General features: G+C 31.6%; 1 protein-coding gene across 10 annotated transcripts in view; it reads right to left on the bottom strand.

The window, feature by feature from the left end:
• Window positions 1–550: 550 nt before the first annotated feature.
• Window positions 551–16,896, bottom strand: part of LOC117120014 (muscleblind-like protein 1) — a gene marked incomplete at its 5' end in the record, with an annotated part of 39,145 nt that continues 22,799 nt past the window's right edge. For 5 of the 10 annotated variants that reach the window (XM_033265004.1, XM_033265010.1, XM_033265013.1 and 2 more), the window contains 5 exon segments: window positions 5,325–7,079; window positions 8,507–8,588; window positions 11,046–11,075; window positions 13,313–13,377; window positions 16,653–16,776. In XM_033265004.1, the coding sequence (XP_033120895.1) occupies window positions 6,925–7,079; window positions 8,507–8,588; window positions 11,046–11,075; window positions 13,313–13,377; window positions 16,653–16,776 (456 nt within the window). 10 annotated transcript variants of the gene reach the window in all.

Below are 16,896 nucleotides of genomic sequence, written 5' to 3'. Positions count from 1 at the left end.
CTTGTTACTCGTATCGAACTCGAGTCGAGTCAATCCGAGATGGCCCGAGTGAAGTTTCATGCAAATGTTTCGTACGGAAAAAAAAATCGCCGGCGGCGATCGTGGACATATGAGAATCAAACAAACCCTATGTGCACTGGAACGAGTATGCACTTTCATCAGACGACCAACAAGAGCCCCGGTGACATTACGTGTAGTTTTAGGTACAATGCCGTAGACCTACACGTTCAGTACGTCCACACACAATTGTTAGCACATAATATAAATGAGGTCATAGTATATCCATAGCGTACAGCGTGACGACTGCCAATACAAACTGCGAATTTTTTTTACGAATATATTCGAGCGACTAATATTTTACGTTAGCTTATAAGCTAATGCGTTTTGCAATGGAACGTCGTATCATACACATCAATTGAGTAACGATGATGATGATGATGATAATAATAATAATGAAGAGAGGCGGCATTGAAACAAAGTGCATGCTATGATAAAGACGCACAGCAAAGCATTCAGATACGCATTGAATAAAGCAAAAATGACAAAAGACTTTTCTACTTCAGTATATTATACTCTGATTTATTCATAAGACTCAGAGTTGTACGAACATGACATGAGAAACAGCAGACAAACATTGAGACAAGAAAAAAGTGCTCCTGCGATAACTATCTTTAACTATTAAGCATTTCAGCCGAGACATTTTATGTCTCGTGTATGCGCTGCAGCCCTTGTGTTTTTTTCTCTCTCTTTAAGGCCTTCAGTAAGCTAGAACCGTCACCACATTTTAGTAGGGGTTACTGATGATTCTCTTACAGTTTTTTAAACAATCAGATGGTGCTAAACACAGCTTTATTAGCAATTAATAAGCGTTCCAAATTGCCTTAAAGAAAATCAATTAGCGCTTGCGTTTAGGCCCAGGGTATGCGTAAACCGATTAGCGTACACTCGTAGTTGTACTGCGTTGTCGGTATCTTATCGATGTTATTTACGAATTTGATAGGATTTGGACACTTGCAAAATTTCTACGGCAAGTATAGCAATTAAACGCATAAATGTTATTTGTTTTTTAAGAACACTTGGTGAGATTTTAAATAACTTCATGGTAGTAGCGAAATTCCAAAGCATTCAAAGGAGCGCAAGCAAAACCTTCTTACGTGCTGCAAGTCCGATCACATGCTTACCATTCCAAGGTGATCTGGCTATAATTAAATGTCTAAAAGTCAAATTTTACCTTTCAAGTCAATGGTAGATCGCATATCAATTTGCTGCCGTTTACTTTTAAGCATTATACATACACTTACACAAAACATATTCAACAGGTAAGCTTGGCACATATTTTTCTTGGAAGATACATCGAAATGCAGACAACAGTCAAACGATAAATTCCCGCTCATACTATCTTTCATAACGAGAACATATTGGTACAGGATTTTAAAGTCGAGCCACCAAAGATATACATTCAACTAGAGTATATATCCCAGCGATCTTAGAAAAACATCTGTCCAGATAATGACGTATATATATGTATATATAAATTCATAAAAAAAAGTTAAAATGCACGATTGGAAAATCCCGCCAACATGCTCTCTGGTTTACACATATGAATAATCACGAACATCTTAGGGAATTGTTTGCTGCTAACTACTGTACTATATCTCCAAACAGACAGGAGAGTGCTTAGAAAGGAGTTCACAACATTAAAATAGTAAATCTGAGTAGAAGCATACAATAAAGCAAGCTAAAAATCACAAAGGAAACCCAAACATCATGCCTTCATTTTAGCTCACACGTGCGTACAGGAACCTGCTAATTTGCATATTTAAAACGTTAGTGTAAATGTTTCCAAAATGGCAAATTTTGAGCGTTCGTTTTGTTAGAAAGTTACCGAACAGTTAGCTTATACTATGTATTATGAACAAAACTGACTATAACTTAATTGTCAGGAGTGGTTTTTTTTTCGAGGAGATACTGTAAGTATTTTGGCAAACGTATGAGCATGAATGAATATGGCAATTCGATTGTTTTCACAGTGGCACTACAGTGATTTATACAGTATTTAAGAGCAATCAGCTTAAAATTTGCGCACAATTTTTTTTTCTTTACATCAATAGGCCTACATGGATTACACAAAAATAATGTTCAAAATCACAGATTTCAGAAATGATGAAACAGGCACATAATTTATAATCCATGGTCTTGCACTGTCCGTTCCACAATTACACTACAATTCAAAATAGTTGATCTTAACTATGGATTTTACAAGACAATATATTTAGTCATAAAACATGTGAGATTTATTTGATAAATGAATTGGTTGGTATGTACATATTGTATTTCTTATTATATACCTCTTAAGGTAATACTGTACTAACAAAGAATCATTCATAGAATTCATTGTAAAATGTTAATTTCCACTGCCTATTCTGTTCTCACTTACCATCGTTACAAATTTATTGTATATACTGTACTTAGGAAAACGGATAAAAAGAGTAGATTCAAATCATCTACATTGAAAAGTAAAATACTGTCTTCACTAGTATAAGATATCAATTACAGATGAAAGAGTGGTTACTATACTTGAAACATAAATCATATTTAAGTATTTATATTCAGTTGACTTCATCTAAAAATGCCGCTTTGCTCCTGTGAAGACATCTTGCAAATAAAAAAAAACACCACCTTTTAAGATTGTAAGTCTTACTGTTCATTCAAGCAAGCTCGTCTAATCACTACAGTGCTAACGTTTAGTTGTCTTCCTTCTGATAACAAAACACTTAAAAAATTGTTTACAATTATATACAATTGTTGCATGTGTTCCACATAGTTGAATTTCAGCCGAGAATCGAAAATCTTAAAAATGATAATGTTATCAAAAAGATAAAACAGGAATTTTTGACAAATATGACATGTCTGTAGTAAAACATAATAAAAATTGATTCTCGGCTAAAAGTCATATCTTTGTAAAGATACGGAACGAACTTCTACACCCCTTACTGGAATTCATCGCATACACACTAACTAATAACAATTACTGGTCTACACAAAAAACTCACACTAACCTATTAATGACAATTTCCAATGGTAATGACATTCCAGGCATTAAACTGCCATTCTGAGCATGCATAAAATAAAGGTGCTAGATACAGGACTCTAGCAGATTATTCAAAATCTTAGGCATGCACATGGACAAAACGTGCAACAATCAAATTCAGACACAAGGATGTCCTGTATCTACATACATGTTTGCTCAGGAATAGTTCCAAACTTCAGACAATGAATCAAGTACACCACTTTCTTTTCATTTTATTACTTTCATAAATGATTCATTGAATTGTATCTCAAAACACAAGTTTCAATGGAATGCAATACATGAATATTCCATTGAAATAACGCATCTTCAACTCCATGGATTTATTCGTCCCCATGGAAACCTTCATCCCCATAGCTACAAAAATGCAGCTCAGCTCTTCTTTTTTTGGAATGGAATCACCATTGGAAATGGTCATTTCTTGGCGACTACACAACTACAATTCTTACATATTAAAACTGGAAACTTCTAACCTACATCATTACCATCAAGAAGAATAAGAAGTTTTAAACAATAAAATACTACTTAAAAAGATTTGGCAAAATTCATTAATTGATATCCAAAGTGACCAATTAATTGGACTAAATAACTAAATAATGTTAATGAATTCATTAATTACTCATGCATATTCATTAACTGTGTAATTAAGAAATAATATGTTGACCATAACCTATGACTAAAATATATATATTTTGTGGAAAAATTTCAGTAAAATAATTTCAGTTAAACAATTGAGCTGAATAGTACTATTGAGTTTCTTGCTGCGGTAAGGTAACTAAGATAATTTAAGACAAATTATTTAATTATTTCACAGCTTGGCATGAGTTGTTTTAGGAAGAAAGAGAGTTAGTTTGAGCTTTATGACCCCATTTTGCCATTGCATATTTTATTTGAGATGCTGAGCAGATTGAGGTGGCCATTAGCAAAGCGTTTGATGAAGCTTGGTGAATAAATAGGTTATGATCAAGTATGACATGGGTTTTCTTGATTTATTATTTCTGTGTTAGAAGTGTTGTTCCAATTTATATCCAAAGGCCTACCAGTTCCTGTAGTAGTTTTATGTAAACCTAAAATAGAATATTTAAATAAAAAATCTGCATAATCACAAACTGTCAAAATTAAAAAAACTGATGTCTATAAAATAATAAATGAAAATATATTTTTGATAATTTTTTTTTTGTCAAAAACAAATTTCTACAAAAATTAGAATTTACATAAACAATATTTTGTCCTAATGTGGTCCCTCAATGTAAAATATCTTAAGAATCTTATTAAAGATTTACAAATTAATATTAAAATTTCACACTGCAAGTCCACACAATTTATCATTTTATTCGAATTTCACAACCATTATTAATACTTTTTTAAATATTGATAACAGCTATATTTTTTTGACTTAGTAAATTTGGCAATAGATTCTGCAGTTATTTAGAATAAAACCAACTGCATTTAACAACTCATGAATTTGGCACAAATTGCATATACTGTACCAAGTTATACTACAATATTCACTTCTATATATCATTTTAATGAGTTTAACGAGAAGCAATCTCTTGGTATTTCTCAAGGCTGTTCTTACCATTAAGAACTGTGGAGAGCCATTGATTTGTATACAAAAGTTGTGGATTATTCCTTAATCATAAGATAGCCTACACTATTAGGAAAAAAACTGACAAATGTTTATACATACTAGGTACACATCAGTATATTCATTACAAAAAATAAATCAGAATTTGGCAATCAAAAAGAACAGTAGTCAACAACTTTAAACACCAGTATACTTTATCATTTTAGAAATATTTGGCACAAGGATAAATTCAATAATGATTGGCAAGTTTTAGAATTGATTGAAAAAATGAACTGATGATTTACTGATTTGGCAAGCAATAAAACTTTAAAATTGTTTACAGTCATTTAGAAAAAGTTTATCAAAAAAAGATGAAACATGACAACAAACAAGAAAAAGTGAGATGATCTGCATGATCAATATCATGTAACTACAAGCTCATCTGTTTGGTTAGAACTAGAGCAAACTGGTCTAAACTGGATTGAAAGTTGCAGACTACTGTGTGTAAAAGTCTGCAGCAAGGTGTGCAGCGCAGAAAGCAAGCAACCACAAGGCCTTTAGATTGCAATATAAAGTCACCGAGCAGCACTTGAAGCATACAGAATTCAGCCAATAGGAATGAAGCCAGCTATATTCTGACCCTCTGCCAATTAGCACCAGGAGTCTGGATGCGATGGGGCGTTATTCAAATGCAGTAGCTGTGGTTGTTGCAGATGTAGGTGAATGATAGTATTTGCAGCTGGGGCGGATGCATTTGCCTTTGCCAGCATCACGGCACATGGTCACTTTTCCATCGACAACCTCTACATACTCTGCATGGGCACGGAAAAGCCAAGGGTTATAGAAAAGACACATTTAACAAAAGCTACGATTTGACTAAACAGAGATGCCGCAGTCTTTGTCTATTGCTCAAATAAGCTCAATTTATATCCAAAATAAATAAATATCTATAAATCTTATGAATTTATTATTGCAAATTGTATGATCATTTGCAGAAAAAATGTGGCATATTCATATAGCAATTAATTTAATGTAGTTTACTCTTTCTTATGAACAAGATGATTCTGCCACAGATAGCAAAAACATCCTTAAAGTGAAAAATATTTTTTTTCTCTAATTAATATTTGAAATGGTCAATTTACTAATAAAAAGTAAACTCTCAAAATTTTCCACAATGATCATCATATTAAGTATTAGCAATGATTTAAAAAAATGGACTTATTAAAAAATAAAGTATAGAAAGAAAATTTGTAATATGGCAAACCAAGTTTTAAGTTTATTGTGTTCATAACACATATTAATAGATAAATAATTGATAAACACCCTCCTTAAAGAAAGGTGTATAAATACACACACATTTCATGGCGTTGGGAATTTATAAGTAGCACAACGCTTATTGCCGTCTGCAAAATTTGATAATACAGTTTCTTTGCAAGTTAATTTAAACATGATAGTTCTTTTTGCCATGCTTTGACTACTTCTGCGGCAGCACTGTTTGTTTTTAATATACTTTGCAGCACATACATTCTCGCATAAAAAAAAATGCTAAAAAGAAAGCAAAATGTGGTGACAAAACATAGAAAAAAATAATTATGAAAACGTCTATGCAAATTAGACATTTCCATCATGCATCAGTAATGAGTCAATAGGTATGCTCATACAGTAATAAGTGATAGAAAATTCGGTGGGTTTATTTTTAAAAACACATCTATAGGTGGTACGTGTGGTTTTGGCAAGGCGCAATCAGAACACCCAAAAGGCGTGAGAAAAAGGCGGTGGGATAACAGTGGAAGAAAATTCTGGCAATTAAAAGTGAGTCAGCTACCAGCCATGCGATTTTTTTTTTTTTTTTTTTGAGTACATGCCAACTTGCAAACAAGCCTTATGAGGGCGGTGTTTTTCTTACTTTACTTGCAATGTACAACTTATGGTTTATTTCCTTTGTCTTCCTTACCATTCAATGTAATATATACAAATTTTTGGTCTAGTTTTTAAAACGTGGCACGATCATTGCACAGTCTAGGTATTCCATCAACAAATCACCAAAAATATATACTAATTATTTTTTTTTGTCTCTAATTTCCTCAAATAGGCAGATTTTTTTCCCCGTCCATACTCATATTAACGAAAAATTCTTTGGAATGACGTTCAAGATTCAGTTGATGGTTTTAAGTTGCGGAATAAGCTGTGATCACATGGTGTTCGGATGGTGATCAAAAAGTTCTTCACATGTTGCTGGCATTGTTATCACATGTTCCTCACTTAGATATCACATGTTGTTTACTACGGGAGTTGGGATGGCGGTGGGTATGGCTGATTGGACGCCGTTTGGGGGGTGGTAATATTTGCACTTGAGACGTGCACAACGACCCTGAGCGGCGTACCGACACATGGTTACCTTGCCGTCTATAATCTCTACATAGTCTACGGGAAACAGAACACAAATAACATAACATGTGAGATACAGACACTAAACCATTATCCTTGATATTACATTAAAGCGAACTGAAATAATAGTGTTATAATATATTATTTAAGTCTATTAGTTATTATCCTGAATCAGGAATATTAATTCATAAAAAATTTAATAGGCAACAGAAATATACTAATTTGGCAAATTATAATAACAGGTTTAATCTTCTTTTCATTGCAGTGGCATAACGAAAAGGTCAGACCCTCCTAGCTAAGGATTCTTCGAGGCCCTACTACCCTGGAGGGAGTAAAAACCCCTTTTTATTTAATTATTGTGATGGAGTTTTTTAACAAGTTAGTGCTCTTTAAAAATGCCCCACTCGACCAATGTATAGGGCAAAAATACTGATAAATATCCCGAGGCCCCTTAAGGCCTGGGGCCTCTGACTTTAGCCAATGAAACTCATAGCTATTACTCATATATGTGTGTGTGTGTAGGTCTAAATAAGCGCCTATGTACTTGTAGGTACCATCTTTTTTAAGATAGGAAATTGTCAAATATTTAAATTCGAGTAATTTGCACACAAAGAATTTACAGGAGTAAGCAGAAAATTGGGTGGTTTTGTTTTTATAGGAAAAAAAACCAAAAACACCTATGGTGCTGTTTTTAAGGAACTTAAATATTATAGGGTTTTAATTAAACATTATATTAAAAAAAATGTCAATTAACTTTTAAGTTTAAACTTAAGATTCCAGTGGCATTTATTTATTTTTTAAGGACAATGATTAGAAACAAGTACATGTAATGTACAAAATTTCAGAAAATGATGCTGTTACATTTTGCAGTATCACCCCATCTGCTACATTCACTCAATTTCAACAACATATCTGTATGATACCCTTTGGTCAAAATTCAGTTTATTTATAGAAATTAAAAATATTATTTTTGAAAATTAAAAAGAAAATATGATTCTTTTTGGAACTATACATTAAGTATTTTACTTAAAATTAGTAAGATAGAAAACAAAGTTTTAACAAAAACAAACTCAGATTTATTAATAAAATAATTAGATATTTCAAAGTTAAGGGATGTTATTCACATGTGAAAAATATTTTTCCCAAAGATATGAATTGTATAATTGGAAATTGGTAGTAAATTCATAGTAAAATATTAATGCAATAAATATTGAAAAATTATGAATATTTGGTGTGAACTTATTATTCTGGGAATTGCAACGGATATGTTGTTAAGAATTGAGAGTTAAGATTAAATTCCTAAAGGGTTTAACAACTCCAATAATTAGCAAATGTTAATCACAAAGAAAGCTTTCTAAGCTCGTCACTCAAGAGTTGTCAATGATTTCCAAGTTAAGTAGGGCACACATTGACACAAAATATAGAAGCAAATAAATGTCAAAGTCATTTAATTTCAAACTCACCTTCGGAAACGTGAGCATATTTGCAATTTGGACGCTTACAGTGGCCAGACTTGAAGTCACGGCATACTGGCATTGTATCAGACTGAAAAATTAAAAGAATATAAATAAGGGTTGAAATTATCAAATATACTGGCAACCTTCTGTGAAATGTATTCTGATGTCTAAATTTTAGGCTATTTCAAAAATATGCTTGATGATAAGTCCCTATCTACCTAAAGAAAAAAAGGCTTAAACAAGATTTTAAGTTTGGTAAAACTGGAAAAAGAGAAACTTAGAAAGTCACGATTGACCAAGCAAAGCATACAGTGCCCAAATAACTTCAGGTTTTAAAATATATTATAAAAATTACCTCCACCCAGGGGAAGTGAAACATTCAGTGACTGGTCAAACACAAATATTTAAGTCATGAGCAATAATATATTATTTTACATAAAGAAATCATTAGTCAGCTATGTGCCCCAAATTTTACATTTAAAAAGAAAAATAACAATCAACATATTTTTAAAAGGCCTTATATTATTAAATTCAGTATTACTACTAAAAAAAGAACATATTTTGGTAATGCAACATGTTTAAGAATCTATCACTTGATATTTAAAATGAATTATAATCCTTATTATCTATTCAAATATCATGAAAAAGAAATATAAAGAATAATAGACCAATATCATTGCTATTACCATTACTGTACTATTATTATTCAATGAGTATCAACCGCACGAGTGGGAGAGTGCATTGAAACAACTGTGACCAGAATAAATTACAAACATAACATGAGCTAATCAGGACACCACTTTAGAAAATGTCAATTTACTATCTAAGATAAAATTATTAACAACCACTAAACCATAATCCATGTTGATAATATTAGTATCCCAATTCCTTAACATCATTTCATTCTATCACAGTCTTAATTTCTCCTTTTTATGTTAGCACTTCTACTACACTACTAGGATTGGTTTGATTATCATTTACATACAGACCATATGTTATATGATACATATGTTCCAAACTATTAACATTTAATTTTTAATCACATTGATGTTTTCAGTATAATTAATTGCAGCTTTTCTTTCAATTTAACCCTCAGTAGTGGACTTAATATTTATTTGCATCTCATTAACTTTAGTTATCATCCATCAACCAATACACCATTACATCAACCATTCATTTAATTATTCAATCAATCAATAAATTAATCAGTCAAAAATACACAACTCTTTTCACCGTAAGTGCTCGAATAAGTGCTGCGGCACTTATAACATTTTTGGAGGCTTCAGTAGGGTGCTTATTCGAGAGCGGCGCGTATAAAAAATATTGTTAGGCACTTTCCATGCCAGTTCCCATGTTGGACAAGACCTTCTTTTGCACCTTGTTTAGCGAACCCACCAACTGCAAAATATTGATTTTTCCAAATAAAAATAAAATTTAATTTTTGGCCAATTAGTGCACCTGCCGCCACGAAAAAATTTAAATTTCAGAAAAAAAAAAGTTTTTCTTTATTTTTATTACGCCCTCTGCTGCCTTGAAATCTCTAAAGATAACATATGTATATTTCTTCCTAATTATATAAATTTGAAGAATTTATCCATCCTATTTTAGATTCACCAATAAAATTTTATTTTTTTACTTTCTCCTCCACCTGGATGATTTTGGCAAAACGATTTGCTAAAAAATAAGAAAACCAAACGTTATTTTAAATTTTTATCCACCCTCCTCTGAAAAGTACACAAATCAAGGAATAAAAAAGTCCCGCCTTACCTACCTCACATATTCCCGTAGTCCAGTAGGCATATCATAGGTACTACGTCATCGTAAATAAACATTTATAAGGATGCTTGTGTCTTCATTTTGTGTTTTTTATTCATTTTAACACTGTATTCATTGTATTTAAAATCCTGTTTCTTGAAGTGTTTCATTACAAACATGGTAATAATACACTCTCAATTAAACGCAGCGGCGCTTTTTCGAGAGCAGAGCTTAGCGAAAAAATTAGGTTTGGTGTGGCGCTTATTCAAGCATTTACAATAATCATTTATTTATAAAATTTAAAATAAAAATCTGTTTACCTAACAAACATTCTTCTGAGAATTACACACTAATACAGTACTAAATTTGATTTGTCAAATCATTCCACAGATTTGGTTTAATTCAAAATAAAAAAAAAAAAAAACCCTGCAAAATGTTCTACTGACAGAATACCAATCACCCAAACATAATATACCATACCATTACCCATTAGTTGGAAAAATGTACTTTATGATGTTATTTTTTTCCTTGTCCGATCATTATGATTATTCTGGGTTTTTCTTTTCAGTTTTGAATGAAGGTATGAACATTCAACCTTTGGCTGACCATGTCAGTGAATCAGACAACATTTTTAATGTTCATAAAATTTTAAGTTGAATTGTTTTCAAATTAATTAAAAATCAAAAATTTGTAAAACATGTATTGAAATAAAACACCAGAATAATCACACTGTTCAGACTTCAAATACAGCATTAAAAAAAAAAAGTATGTTGTCTCCACACCCACTTACCAACTGCGATATTTCATTAATTTCTGATTTCTAAAAGAAAAATTTCAAGAAAGTGAATAAACGTAAGTCTGTCTAGATTTTCCATCTTGCTCAAGAAATGCCATTTTAAAACCTGCTATATATTTTTTGTTTGCTGGATTGGAATCTACAAAAGGAAAAACACCAGTAGGAAGGCAAAAAAATTGATGGCAAGATGGATTTAGGGAGCAGTAACTTGTGGATCCAGAAGTTTGAAATAGAGGGAGTCCAGGGAAGGGACCTTCAAAAACAGAGGGTCACCTCTATCTGTGAAGGAATAATAAGAAAAATTATGTCTATGGCACTTCTAGATGGCTGGAAATGGCACGCTCAGACCTTTAATTAAATTTTCTGGGTTCCCCCCACCCATTTTTTTTATAATCTTGAAAAATTAGTGAGGGATGGGGGGGGGGGTTAAATTGCTGGGCCTCCCCTTAAATCTGCCATTACAAGATGGTTAAAAGATCAGGAAATGCAAAAATCATGCTGCTTGGAGAACCTTTATCAACTGAGAGACATACTGTATTTTAGTCTAATACATGTTTGGGTGAGCAGAAGATGAGAATATCTTATCCAAATATCTTTCCAGTAATTATATAATTTGGATAAAATAATATAATTTTCCCCTCACCTAATTTGATCCATAACCAATATTAAAATGAAAATAATTTAATTCAAGATATTTTATGTGGTTAAATCTATAAAAAAGGTAAAAAATTCAATAAAAAATTGAATTGCCTATAAGGGGATAAAATTTAAAAGTTATTAACGAAACCATTTAGTTGACACTGACAGGACTATTAAAAACATAAAATTTATTACCAGCCAATTTGAGCCTCTATGAAAAAAAATATGGGAATGGTATTATTTCTGAATCTGTTAATTGGCAAGAAAAAATATTTTATCGTTTAAAGATTGAATTTTAATCTAATAACTAAAATATATAAAAGTAGGTAGATTTATATTTTCATTATTTTTAGCTTCAAAATAACCAATTTGTTTGCAGCCATCTACATTCAACTATACTCTACGCAACACAATCAGATGAATATAAAGAGACAACTGTTTCTTTCCACTACTTAAATGATGGATCTACTATGGAAAAATGAAAATAATCCTTCATATAATCAGGCATATTCCAAAAATCTAAAGGAGCGAGTGAGAGAGATACAGGCCCTAACGATTTCTCATTCCATAATTTGATCAGGGTTCAATATTCTGTCCAATTATAAGGAATTCTTTGCTTGTAACTTATTAGCATATTAAACATTTCCCTTCACCAATTTTCCCCACATGTATCTAACAACTGAGCATAATTCATAGTTTCCTAACAGTAGAACGCATTTATACTTTCAATACAATTTCTAATCTACTTTTCTACTGATAACAAATTCAACACACAGCCTTGAAGAAAATGGGTTTTTGGAAATTGAATATAAAACACCGACACACTAAAGAAAATAACATTGCCTATAAAATTATGAACCTACTAATTTTTTTTTTATTAATGTGCACTCAATAATGTAATTAAAGATTTTGTGGAATAATGGGTAGTTTGCAATCCAAGTTCAGAGTACTTGGGTGTGTTTGGTTTTGAGGTTTGTCCACACTATCAATTTTTATGTGACAAGAAAATGTGACATGTCCATATTTGGGTGTAATATGACATCATCATGCCCATATATGGGCACATCACACAAATTTGTCACATGAAATTTGATAGTTTGGCCAAAGCTTCATTATTAAAAATATTCATCAAAGCATACCCTGATTTTGAAAATATAACCAAAAAACATCATAAAAAAAAATACAATCATACAATATTATAACTATTAAAATTTTAAAATAAAAATTAAGTGAGCTTTGGAACAAGGCTTTCTAGGCCCACCTCATTCATTTTTTAAATGATCAACTTATGAGCCGGCTGCCTATTGATAACATGCATTTTAGTAATTCTACCACAGACCAAATCAATCATCCCATTTCATGGCAAAGTGGCTAATGTCAAAAAAAGTTTTCCTTTTTTTTTTGGGGGGGGGGGGGAGAGAGGGGAAAGATGTGGGAAGAATTTTAATGAAAGATTAAACACCAATCATTGTTTCTTAAAACGTAAAAAACACCATATTTATACATTCTATTACGACCAAATTTAAAAATGCACTGGTTTAAATAATTTTCTATAAAAACAAGTTTTTACATTTGCAACTTTGCCATAAAATGGGAAGGTAAGCGGAATTTGATGTTACTACCTGTTGAGCTTGGACTAGATGTTGCGTCAGGTACGGTAATGTGCCTTGATGCGGTACCATGGACACTAAAGTGGCCGAAGCAAGACGCAGCCATTCAGATGCGTTAGGCAAGCAACCAAGTAATACACGTTTGTGATCACAGCATGGAGAGACAAAACAAAGAGAAAATGGAGGGAAAAAAAAAGATGGCGGTTAAGTATTTCGTTACTTTGCGACAGTTTCAGCACAAGAGGTAGCTGTAAGTTTCTTTGAATACTTTAACAACATTCCTAATGTGTTAAGACTATTGCTTTGGTAGCCATTATTTTTGTATACAACACATTCATATAGTTGTGGCATAAGCAAAAATATCATCAATGAAAAACAAAAAGTAGTAAGCTGTCTTGAATATATAGTATTACAATTGTGATAAACATAAGACACATAAAAGAAGAAAAACAAATATGTATATTTTAGAACTTAGAAAGCATAATGAAATACATCTATATCTATTTAGATCCCATATTATGATGACATTCACTAGAAAAAAAGTTTTAATGATAATATGCATAAAACATTTAAACCTAAATATTTTCAAACAAGATTTCACTTTATATATTTTTTGTTTCAAAATTATAAAGGTAGGAGAATAACACATAACTTGCAGCATCTTTGTGCTGAATTGCATATGAGCTTCAAAATTATTCACCAGGGAATAATTTTAATGATGATATATATTCCTACTGTATCTTCAAACAAGATTGTTTATACTTTTGTTTAATGTTTCTAAATGAAATTGATCTCTGTTTTTGAATGAATGCTTAAAGAATACTGTTCTGCAATAAGAGTGAATGTTGCTTCCAATTCCAAGACTTAAACCTGATTCAAATGAGAAATATGTTACTGTGCCTTTCTAGGGTAAATTTAGTGCTTATCCCCTGCTACATTGGATTTGTGTTAATGAATGTAAATCCGTGCAAGATTAGCATGGTGTAAGAAAAACAGACATCGCAGGGGCCTACAACACTCCCAAGATCTTCAGCGAGTTAATGTATTTTTTTTTGTATCAAACAGGACTCCAAAGTTATGACTTCATCAGAGTCATGTTAAATTTGAATTATTTTAAATGAATTGTTTCTTTTAGATGGATGACTCAATTTTGCGGCCTACATTTGGCTAGACTTTTTGTAAAACTTTGTCTGTGAACCCACTGCTGCCGATAACAATTTTGAATAAAAATTGAATATGTTTGGCCTGTTAGTGTACCCGATGTTGTAAAAAAATTGAAATTGGTACGGTATATCATCATGCCCAAATATAGGTGTGATATGACATCATTATGCCCATATATATAGCTGTGATATGACATCATCATTCCCAAATATAGTTAAATCAGATATTTGTCACATAAAACTAGAGAGTGTTGAAAAATCTTAAAGTCATTTTGAGTGAGATTGATGGATTGAATGATTGATTGACTTTAAGATTGATTGGTACAAATATAGAAAGTGAGTTTATCACCATGTAACATGACTGATAGACTACAATATATCTTTGCATTAATTATTTAAATGTCTGCAAGTGAGCCCTGTGGTTTACTGGAAATTTGACACCGCTAATATCATCATCTTTGATGGGAATTTATTATACATGGAATTCTTTCCCCTTGCCTTTAATTTAAGCTCAAGTGTAGTAATAATTTAAATATATTTTTAGGACAAGCAACCATTTTGAATTTTACTCTTTTTATCTTTAGTTTTTGGAATTTTGAGTGTATTACTGTAGATAGTATTATTTCTTTTTTTTTGGGTATTTAATACGAGATGAGTTTAGAAAATTATTACAATAATTATTTTATACATTTTCATCTATAGTGCATTTATTAAAAATAATATTAGCCAATTAGAAGCAAGCTTTTTAGCAAGCTTTTAGTAGGTGTTGCAACAGCCATTGTGATTGGGTAAAAAATAAAACATTTATTGAATTTATTTTCAGACATTTTTAAGAGCAATTACATAAAAGCAGTAATCAAAAAGCATTTGAACTACTGTTAATCTATTTGAAGCCGGTCTGAGATTACAGTACTTGAATTTTTATTTCACTGTGGTTGGTAAGCATACGAAATTCCCCAAAGATAAACTAAACTTTAGATGCTGATGGATGGTGATACTGTAATGTCAATGTGGATCATTTATGAAGATGATGATAATGGTGGTGATGATGATGGTGATAATGATAACGATGGTGATGACGATGTTACACGCCAAAGTGTTTTTCATGTTTCTTCTCTGTTAATATTTTGTGGAAAGGAAATGATATCAAAGCCTAAAAAGCGTAAGGAGGATGATAATAAAGATTATGATATGAGAACGATGATGATGTAATGAGGATGGTGTTCAAGATTATAAGATGATGATAATGGTGATGACGACAATGACGATGATGATGATGTAACACACCAGTGTTTCATGGCTGATGACAACAATTATAATGATGATGATTATGATGCTGATAAAATGAGAATGATGATGATTATAATGATGATGAATACAAAGATTAATATGATGCAATGTCACAATATATAAATATAGATCAGTCTGTAGCAATAAAATATGTTTCTAGAAATGTTTTGTGAAATAATTAATAAGATTTACGACATTATGATGATGCTGATGATGATGATAATGATGATGATGTGGATGACGATAATGGTGATGATGACAAAGGCAATGGGTCATGACTTGGCCACCTACTTTATAGAAATAATTATTTCCCAGTCTTGGTTGTAATTGAAATTTACTCTACTCTATTATTTTATTAAATGTTTAGGTATTCAAATAAAATTATTTTGGGACACATAAATGAAATGAAAATAAGATAACTTCACAGATGTCTGCTATAAATTTAGAAATAAGTGATACATTCCAATCTGAAAATAATTTACTTCAACCAACTCAAATTGTTGTTAACCATTTTATGAACTTACTATATATTAAAATGATGATTGGACAGTACTTTTAGATATTATATAAACGAAATAACTTCCGAAACTAAAACTGTGGAAAGGGTTTTATAATTCATGTTCATGCTATTTACAGTCATCCTATGTGCCAATGAGTATACCATTACTTGGCATGACAGCCTTTCGCAGGACACAGAGCTACAGGCGCCGAAGGATACCTTAAAATTGAGCCACCGAAAAATGTGACAGCCACTTTGATGAATATTTATACAAAAAAAAAAAATCAAAATCCAACCACTTAAAAAAATAATGTTCATAAACCTAAGAGAATATAAAAACAAAAATTAAGAAATTAAAATTGCGATGACAGAGACATATGCAGTAAGTTTGCAATCTTACATGTTTGAACTAACGGCTGTGGTCCCATTACTGCAGCAGCCAGCTGAGGGTGATGGTGATACATAAAATTTGTTGGAACCATTGGCGTTGTCATACCTGGTCCTTTCTTCATTGGCGGCATTGCCTATAAGAGGGGCGAAGTGTGGTCATGCATTAGCAAACACAATTTGTTAATATTAAAAAATAAACATTAAGTTCAGAAATTCCAAATGTCATTTTCAGAGTAGATGAACCTTGGAATAGA

Source organism: Anneissia japonica, unplaced genomic scaffold (genome assembly GCF_011630105.1).
Source record: "Anneissia japonica isolate Jap-2015-1 unplaced genomic scaffold, ASM1163010v1 scaffold9290_len831353_cov190, whole genome shotgun sequence".
In the NCBI taxonomy this organism is placed as follows: domain Eukaryota; kingdom Metazoa; phylum Echinodermata; class Crinoidea; order Comatulida; family Comatulidae; genus Anneissia; species Anneissia japonica.
The sequence above is the reverse complement of the archived record's forward strand: the minus strand, read 5'-3'. Positions and strand labels throughout refer to the sequence as shown.